The sequence below is a fragment of the Pinus tabuliformis genome, chromosome X, assembly GCF_031772625.1.
Source record: "Pinus tabuliformis cultivar Carrire ecotype Pingquan chromosome X, CPIR1, whole genome shotgun sequence".
Lineage (NCBI taxonomy): Eukaryota > Viridiplantae > Streptophyta > Pinopsida > Pinales > Pinaceae > Pinus > Pinus tabuliformis.
The window spans coordinates 800,346,539-800,356,337 of NC_142308.1; the positions used below are offsets into that span (position 1 = coordinate 800,346,539).

At 37.7% G+C, this 9,799-nt stretch overlaps 1 protein-coding gene across 1 annotated transcript; it reads right to left on the bottom strand.

Annotated features, from left to right (window-relative positions):
* Positions 1-8,860: 8,860 nt before the first annotated feature.
* LOC149142228 (uncharacterized) lies at positions 8,861-9,448 on the bottom strand. The gene has a single exon (XM_089451426.1). The coding sequence runs from the start codon at positions 9,446-9,448 to the stop codon at positions 8,861-8,863; it is 588 nt and encodes a 195-aa protein (XP_089307552.1).
* Between the last annotated feature and the right edge of the window lie 351 nt (positions 9,449-9,799).

Genomic DNA, 9,799 nt, shown 5'->3' on the forward strand with positions numbered 1-9,799 from the left:
CTACAAACTTATTGCTTATTTGAATTTCAATATCCTTGTTTCAGGTCTCATTTATTTTGAAAAGAAAATTTTAATTGTAGCAATCTCATCTACAATATGCTTTACTGAAACTTAAATCAACCCATATACTGCACACCAAAACTGAATAATCTACTACTCACTGAATCTGAAAATAACTAATTCAATCCCACACAGCCTTTACCTAACTGAACTGAAAATATGTGTTGTTAGGTGTAGTCAAATTTCCATTGTAACCACATGGGAAATGGATTAACTGGCAGATCACTTTGTATGCAGCTGAAGATGTAAAAAATATTTACAATATGAAAGACAAACTCCATAGGTAACTGATACTTACAACTGAAATTTGGAAGCTGCATCTTTTGTAAGCTTCTGATCACAGTAGATAGGAAGAGAAATATGCTACTAAATTCTACCATCGCTATGAAGAAGAAAAACATGCAGTTGCATGCTATTATCATAGCTAGAGATGCACTTATCATTTTGAACCAGCAGAATCTAGAAACCGGTGGAATCGCCATACGAAAAAGTGGAGTTGCCAGGTGCAAGCAATGCAACCAATATCAACTATCTAGTATTTGTTCACCAACAAAGAATAGATCTAATCGTGATTGTGATCTAGGGAAAAACTTCTTCGTCACTTTGTTCCCTAACAATGGAACCAAATTTTGTATATGTTTCTCGTAGGCAGTTCTTGGTTGTAAAAACTACATTGAAAAACCAACTCAATCAATCTTTAGGTTCAAGCTGGCCCTTGAACCAGAGGGGGCTCCCTCAAATGTTACGAGGTCTTCTTTAACGTTGTTCACTATCACTGGATAACAGCCTATGGAACACAATGGCCAGATATATTACTTATTTTGGATGGTTGCTGATGATTGTCTAATATTTGTGCACGAATAAATCCTTCTCTTACAGTGTCCCTTGTCAAAGTGCCAACATCCAGTTTCACAGAATAACTTTATTTTTAGAGCATTTGAAGGAATAATATAAGAGAATTCATGAACTACACTAGTTGAATTCGAAACGCGTTGACAAATGTCTATCTACATGTGATTTACGCCGAAGTTATTCTTTCAAGAATTCATGATAATTAAGAATTCAAACGGAATACTTAATCAACCTGATAATGGATGTCTGTAGAAGATTTCTACAACCAAACATAACACATTCAAGAGATGACAGAAGGCAACAATTAACAGAGGTAGAGGAATTAACCAAAACAAACAATTCAGTTAATTAATCTATGTAAATGATTATAACTTTGCGAGGCGCTTTCAGAGAGATTGACACTCAATATATTCTTACCCATATCTCCTATGCTACCTTGAACATGTGCATAAATAAGATATGAAAGTACTGGAAAAACAACAAGAAAAAATATTTTTGTCAGAAATGGAGCTAGAATACTTCAATTAGGAATTCTATAATAAAAGCTTACAAAGTGACAGGGTTTTGGCATAAAAATCCAACCCTTTTACGTTCAAAATCAAACAATATAAAGAATAAATCTCTCCTAAACTGTTACAATATTTCTGGAATAAAATCCTGAACAATGCACCTAAAATAAAAATAATCTCTAAATAATATGCAAGATATTTGGAACTGCTGGAGAATTCTCTGCCTTGGAATCTGGAAATTGTTGTACTGGTGCTAATTTTCCTCCTCAAAATCTGGATCTGGTTTATATGTTGATATTCTGCTGAAGTTTTTACGTTGTTATGTTGATCTATTTCCCTCAAATTTGTAATTGATTTGGTTGACTGCCACTTATGTTCATCAAATGCAAAAATGTCCCCTTGAAAAATTGACTTGAACTTGCCTCCTATTGAATGAAATGTTTGCATAAAATCGGGGGATGTTTTCCATATCCATTGATTCTCTGCCTCTAAATATTGAAAGGAATTCTCGATGGCCACTGCAGTTGTCACTTGAAATCTAAATATATCTATCTATTGAATTTGTGCTGCTAAAAATCTAGATCTGCTTTTCTGAGAGCTGATTCTTTTTGCTAAAAAAATATATAGTTGTTGAAGACTTTGCCATCTCATCATCAAGTGCATTCGAATATGAGATGTTTCGTACAATTTATACCTTGGAAATTGGGTTGACTGCCACCTGTACTTGCCAACAATATAATTCAGATTTGCAAATCCAATATGAATTATATACTTCTCCAGAACTTCAGAGTTCCCTTTAAATAGGATCTTGATTTCATAATCTCCTGATATTTTTGGCAATGTCTACAAATGTTCAGACTTACAAGAAATGCTTGTGATATTTCATAAAAGCTCAAGAACCCTTACAAAATTACAGGGAAGCTAAAAAATGATGGTGAATTTCCTCAACTTAACTCTTTCACACAACTTCTCCAAGAAGATTATCGATAGTTCCTTTTGGCATCACAAAAATCCTCAATCAATGCTTGTTTCTTTAGCTCATTGCATTCATTCTTTTAAAAACATATGGTTGGTCAAAGTTGCGCTTCTCCTTCTAATCCCACATCAACCAACTAGTAAACAATTTTGTCCATGAAACACCACCGAATTGATTCTCCGCTACACAAAGGATATTTTTATTCCATCATGACCTGCTCATGATCATTCATGAATAGTTTCTAGGGTGTTTATTAGGTAATCAAAAACCATCCCTCAAAACATAGCTTATATGATAATGTTGCTCTATTCCAATTACAAATCTAATTCAAGGAGAAGTATGAGTGTTTCATTGTCACGCTATTAATTTTTGTTTAAATAAAACTTATAAACATCTTTGAAAACCACTACAGATGTTGAAATGTTCACAACCTTTTCTTGAAAGAGATTCTGAAATAGTTCAAAAATGCTCAGAGAATGTAACTCTCCCTTATAAAAAGTATGTTCAGGTGCCAGAAAAGAAACCTTTGTAAGTACATCCATTAATATGTTAGTGATAGCATGCTTTGGCTTGAGATCACTATCAACTGAGCTTCATCCTCCCATAACATTTCCTTGAGGTCTCTTTTGTTCCCAACATTCTCGAATGATATCCTCATGCACCTTTAGTGATTCTTTAGCAAATCCCTTCATACTAGCTTCCTTTTATATCTTGTTAAAATTGGAACAGGTGGTATCAGATCTTGTTTATCCACTAGTTAACTAACAACCCTCTGGGTATATGCTTGTAGTGAATTGTGAAGACTACTTGGCCTAGCCATTCAACTTTGGAATCCCTATAGGTAGTTATAAGCTCAAAAATTGATGCACTGTCTCTTCTATCACGAAATCTAGATATATACCTTTCAGAAAAATTGCCATATCTCTTAAACCATTCACAATTTTGCAAAAATTTTCACGGAACGGGAAATTGATGTCGTTTTGCACAAACCCACATTCGAGATTTTTGAAATTCGCCTTCGTTTACCCATAAACGACACCTGAAATTTGCTGCCTTAAAAGGGTGACAAATTTTGACTTGTAGTTGACCATCTCTGTATAATTTGTTCAACCCCTTTTACATTCATCAATTCTCCTGCTAATGTGCTCGAAGAGGACTGGAAGGTGGTTTAGCCTTTGCATCAGATCCTAACTTATAAATGTCTCAATTAATAAATATTGAGTATCATCACTGGGATTAGGCTAGGAATGGTCCTCCATCCCAATTTCATTGCAAACATTGGTTTACAGTAGTTGTCATTCTCATGGAGAAGATAGATGATGCACATCTAAGACATTGGCCACATAATGAATTTTTTACCACCCATCACCTTACTTGGCAGAATTAATCCTTGCGTTGTCACTGAAACCATAAGCGGATTTCGGGCGGGGGGGTTGCACATTGTAAATGGTTTTCATAGAGAGGGGGGGGCGGGGGGCGGCTGCCACGTGATCAAAGGTGGTTTTATAGAACAACCATTTTGGACACCCCTCAGCTGTTAAATCTTGGATGATCTCGGAGGTCCGAAATGGAATGAAAACCATTAATTTCATAGTGACAATCTCTGCCACTAAAAACTTCCCAAACGTTATCCTTGCCCTTCCTCATCTTGGTGCTTGTTGTATTTGTCTTTGACTCATTCATTTCGACAAAGGAAGAGTACAAGTGAAGAATGTTAATGGTGTTTATCTACACCATTATACTCAATGCTTCTCAAGGCGTAGTTGAAAAAAATATGTGACCTTGTGGGCTCCTCCCGTGCTTTGATGTATGGCACTTACTTGAATGGCTTATGACTTGTCGTATCTGGTTTGCATGATTGTTGGTGGAGTGTTTCCTTGCATGATTGTTGGTGGACTTCCATCCTTAGTTGAACTTGGAGATTGGATGCTTGTCCAATATTATTATATTTATATAAAATCGAATATATTTAAAATTTAAAAACCAAGAAAAAAAAACATAACCCATTAAAAACATTTCGCACATAAAATTTGTATAAATCTTAAGGTTTTTCCAAGAATCAATTAGCAAATTTTTGAAATTTGTAACATTTTTATGGTGTAAAAACAAGTTACAACATCGTCTCCAATTGGGGATTGCCTCCCCTTGTGAGACGCAGAGAATTAATAGACCAACTACTTTAAGTGTTGGGCATGGAGTCATACCATAAAACCATCAACCATTCATCTGCAATCATGTAAAATTATAACCAATCCCATGAATCATTTTTTCTCATTTGAATATCCTACAATTGCACACTAAAACCTGTAACTGTGAATGAATTCCAACTAGGTTGAAATCTGGAAACTGTACATTGTTCCAAAATATAGCAAACTGCAAACTTATTACTTATTTCAATATCCTTATTTCAGGTATCATTTATTTTGGAAAGAAAATTTTAATTGTAGCAATCTAATCTACAATATGCTTTACTGAAACTTAAATCAACCCATATATTGTATGCCATAACTGAATAATCTACTGCTCACCTAACTTTAAAATAACTAATTCAATCTAACACAGCCTTTACCTAACTAAACTGAAAATCTACACTGTTAGGAGTAATCAAATTTCCAGTGTAACCATGTGGGAAATGGATTAACTGGCATATCATTTTGTATGCAGTTGAAGATGTAAAAAATATTTACAATATGAAAGAGAAGCTCCATAGGTAACTGATACTTACAACTGAAATTTGGAAGTTGCATCTTCTGTAAGATTTTTATCACAGTAGATAGGAAGAGAAATAAGATAAAAATAATTAAACTTTGAATTAATCAGAAGGAGTTGCAGCTCACAGGTGAGAACACCACCTGGAGACTGCACTCAACAAACAAAGAGGAGACTCTCGCTCACATTCACTCTCCTTACATGAATGAATATTACATATTAAATACATTACTGAAAAATAGGTAGTTGTAAACAACCTCCTAAATTCAAGGAACAACTCCTAAACTAAGAAGATGCATTACAACCACATAACCATTTCTCCATTATTTCTAACTCCCCCCCTTAATGGAGAAAGGGTTATTTTGCACACCTAACATCCCTCTAAATAACTCAAACTTTACTCGCCCTAGAGGCTTAGTAAAAATGTCAGCTAAATTATCACAAGTATTACAATAATCCACAAAAATTTCCTTTGACTGTATCTTTTCTCGGACAAAGTGAAACTGAGTATCAATGTGTTTAGTATTCTTATGGAAAACTGGATTGTATGCAAGCTTTATTGTGCTTTGATTGTCAGTTTTGATGCTGGTTGCTGCTTTTTGTCCTTCGCCTGCATCAGTAAGCAATCTCCTCAACCAAATGGCTTCACATGTAGCTGCACACAACGCCTGGTACTCTGCTTCACATGACGATAATGCTACAGTGCTTTGCTTTTTACTGCTCCACGAAATAACCCCGGATCCAATACTAAATGCATAACCTGTGATAGATCTACGATCATCCAGGTTGCCTGCCCAATCAGAATCTGAATAACCTGCTAAAGCAACATCAGAAATGTCAGTGTATAAAATACCATAATTGCAAGTACCACTAAGGTACCTCAACACACATTTTGCTGCATTCCAGTGACTGTCGAGTGGTCTGGACATAAACTGGCTCAACACACTAACAGAGTATGCCAAATCAGGCCTAGTTGTTGTAAGATATATCAGGCTTCCCACTAGCTGTCTATACAAAGTGGCATCCACCTGTTTTGTACCATCGTTACTGCTTAACTTGAGGTTTTGCTGCAATGGTGTTGCTGTTGTTTTGCACTGTTCCATTCTGAATCTTTCCAACAGGGTTCTGGCATACTTTCCTTGAGTTAGAAAAGTTTGACCAGAATCTTTCCACACTTCCAATCCTAGGCAATAATGAAGATCACCAAGGTCTTTCATTTCAAATTCCTGTGACATTTGCTGCTTGATTTCTTTGATTAAACTATTTGCATTTCCTGTTATTATCATGTCATCCACATACAAAGAAATCAAAATGATTTGCCTCTGATTATTCATCTTGGTGTACAGATTTGGATCGTTGAGGCTCCTATGGAAACTATGCTGAACAAAAAATGAATCAATTTTATCATACCATGACCTGGGTGCTTGTTTCAATCCATAGAGTGCCTTATGGAGTTTACACACTAAATGTTCCTTCCCCTTTTTCACAAAACCAGGAGGTTGTACTAAATATATTTCTTCTTTTAATTCCCCATTCAAAAATGCAGATTTAACATCTAACTAGTGTAGCTTCCATTTATGCTTTGTTGCTAAACAGATTAGCATTCTAATTGTATTAAGTTTAGCTACAGGGGCAAAGGTGTCATCAAAATCAATTCCTTCCTGTTGTGAATAACCCTTTGCTACCAGTCTTGCTTTGAATTTTTCTACAGTACCCTCTGCATTTATCTTAGGTTTATACAGCCACTTACAACCTATAGGGGTTCCTCCTTCTGGCAGCTCAACTAAGTCCCAAGTATGGTTTCTATATATGGATTCCATTTCTTCATGCATTGCAGCCCTCCATTCATCTGATCTACTTGCTTCTTCATAATTTGAGGGTTCTACAATATTTAAAATTTTGGACATTAAAGCATAGTCTCTGAATTTTGCAGGTAGTCTAGTCTTTCTACCTGATCTTCTCGGTAAAGGACTCACCTCAACTCTTCCTGTTTCAACACTATCTGGGCCTGCATCCTCACTTATTGAGCTATCTGCTGCTTCTTCTTCCTGTTTCTGCTCTTGCTCCATTTCTTCTTCTTCTTCATCACTGTTCAGTTCTATCAGAAATGGAATGTGGCTGTCGTTGTTAGAGTCTTCCTTTCCATCTCCTATCTGTTCATGAAAAATGACATCTCTGCTTGCAAACACTTTATGAGTCACAGGATTATATAATTTGTATGCTTTATATTCTGTGCCATATCCTACAAATATGCATTTCAAGGCTTTGGGATCTAGCTTTTTTCTATCTGCTTTCGGTACATGAGCAAAAGCTTTAGATCCAAATATTCTCAGATGACCAACTGCTGGTTTGAGTCCAAACAATGCTTCAAAGGGGTTTTGAAGCCTAGACATTTGGTGGGACTCCTATTCTTTAAATAAACAGCAGTATTAATGGCTTCTGCCCAAAGACCATTAGAAATGCCCTTACCTTGAAGCATACTTCTGGCACACTCCACAAGGGTCCTGTTCTTGCGCTCTGCTACTCCATTTTGTTGTGGAGTGTGTGGCACTGTAAATTGCTGTATAATCCCATGCTGCTTGCAGAAGTTCATGAACTCATTTAACCTGTATTCCCCCCCTTGATCCGAGCGGAGAATCTTTATCTTCTTTCCTGTTTGGTTCTCTATCATAGATTTGAATTCTTTAAAATATTGGAAAGCTTGACTCTTTTTGCTTAAAAAATACACCCAAGAGAACCTAGTGCAATCATCTATAAACAGTAGAAAGTAGTATGCACCTCCTAAAGACCTAGTCTGCATAGGTCCACAAATATCTGTATGCACTAGTTCTAGGATGTCTCTTTGTTTTCTGTTGTCATGCACAGGGAATTCTTCTCTATGCATCTTCCCTAATGCACATCCATCACATTCCAGTTTGATATTATGTAAAGCAGGAAGTCCATCGACCATACCTTTATTTTTGAGCAAGATGAGATCTTGTAGATTGATATGTCCAAATCTCTGATGCCAGAGATTCTCAGCTGTTGATGTTGCTGCAACCATCGCCTGTCGTGGCATGCTCTTTGCATCCAGTTTATACAAATTCCCCACGCGTACTCCTATTGCAACAGTCTCCAATTTGCTATCCTGAATGACACATCCATTCTTGAAGAATTGTACCTGCATGTCCTGGTCTGTTATCATAGAGACAGAGATCAAATTCTTTTTAATTCCTGGAACATATAGAACATTTTTGAGATGTTTGATATCGCCACTAGGTAGCTTCACAGGAATATCCCCACAACCTTTGATCTCATACCCACTGTCATCACCTAAATAGATTTTGGATCCACATGTAGAATCTTCAAGAAACTCAAAATATTCTCTCTTGGCAGTCATGTGCGAGGATGCGCCTGAATCGACATACCATGTATTGTCCTCATCTCCTCTTGATGCTGAAAGTGCACAGTCGACTGTAAATAGCCGAAGATCATGGCTGTGGTCTTCCTCTTCTTCAGCAAAACAGCCCTGATGCTTCTTCTGTTTGCCTCTCCTTTCATCTGTTTGCCTCTTATAACACTCTCTGATCTGGTGACCAGGCTTTCCACAGTAAAAACATCTCTTAGCAAAGTTATCATTCATACCTCTAGATGGTCTCCTTTGAAAGGAGTTGACCCCTTTCTGCTGCTGCTGCAGTTGCTGGAGCTGATGTTGGTGCTGGCGCTGCTTTCCTCTGTGCTGTCTTTTCTTTGCCATCAGAGCAAGGTCATTGCTCTAGGTCTTCAAGTTTTGTCTTCGCTCCTCCTCCTGGAGCAAAATCGCTGTCAGCTCATCAAAAGAGGGAGCTTTCTCCCTCGCTGACAACCCTGAGATGAATGTCTGATATTCATCGGTCATACTGTTCAGTGTGAGGGTAACCAGATCTGAGTCTGATACCTTTTCTCCAATGGATCCCAATTTGTCTTTCAGATCCTTGATTCTGGCTGTGAATCCATCAACAGATTCATTCTCATTCATCTTTAGTGCATACAATTTTCCATTGAGTGCGAGAACATGATTTGTGTTCTGTGTCTCATACAGACCCTTGATCGTGCTCCAAATATCTGCGGCCGACTTGCAGTCTCGAATATGAGGGATAATGTTGTCTTTGACAGACATCTTCAGTATTACTTTTGCCTTTGTTTCTCTCTTATCCCAGTCCTGTTCTTGGGTTGTATTTCCGCCTCTTTGTTCATTTCCCAAGACGATCGACCACGCGTTCGCACTCTCCAGCAAGGTTTGCATTTTGAACTTCCAGTTGGAAAAATTCGTTCCATCGAGCTTGCCAGACTCGTGGAGGTATGATTCCAGACTGTTGTTCATTTTTGCACCACTGAACACTCTAATCGGCCACCACCGGGCAAGTCCGATCTGCTACCACGAACAGATCAGGAACTTCTCTGTGCCACCACCGGGCAAGTCCGATCTGTTGTCTCCAAACAGATCAAGGACTTCACTATGCCACCACCGGGCAAAACCGATCTGTCTCCACCGAACAGATCACAGAGCTCTGATTCGCCACCACCGGGCAGGTCCGATCTGCTACCACCGAGCGGATCACGGAACCTCACTTCGCCACCACCGAGCAGATCCGATCTGCTACATCCGAGCTGATCAAGGATCCTCAATTCGCCACCAATGGGCAAATCAAATCTGCTACCACCGAGCAGAAAC

What these genes read in the sequence shown, in the direction of transcription:
- LOC149142228 (XM_089451426.1), bottom strand. Translation starts at nt 9,448, where the DNA reads ATGAACAACAGTCTGGAATCATACCTCCACGAGTCTGGCAAGCTCGAT.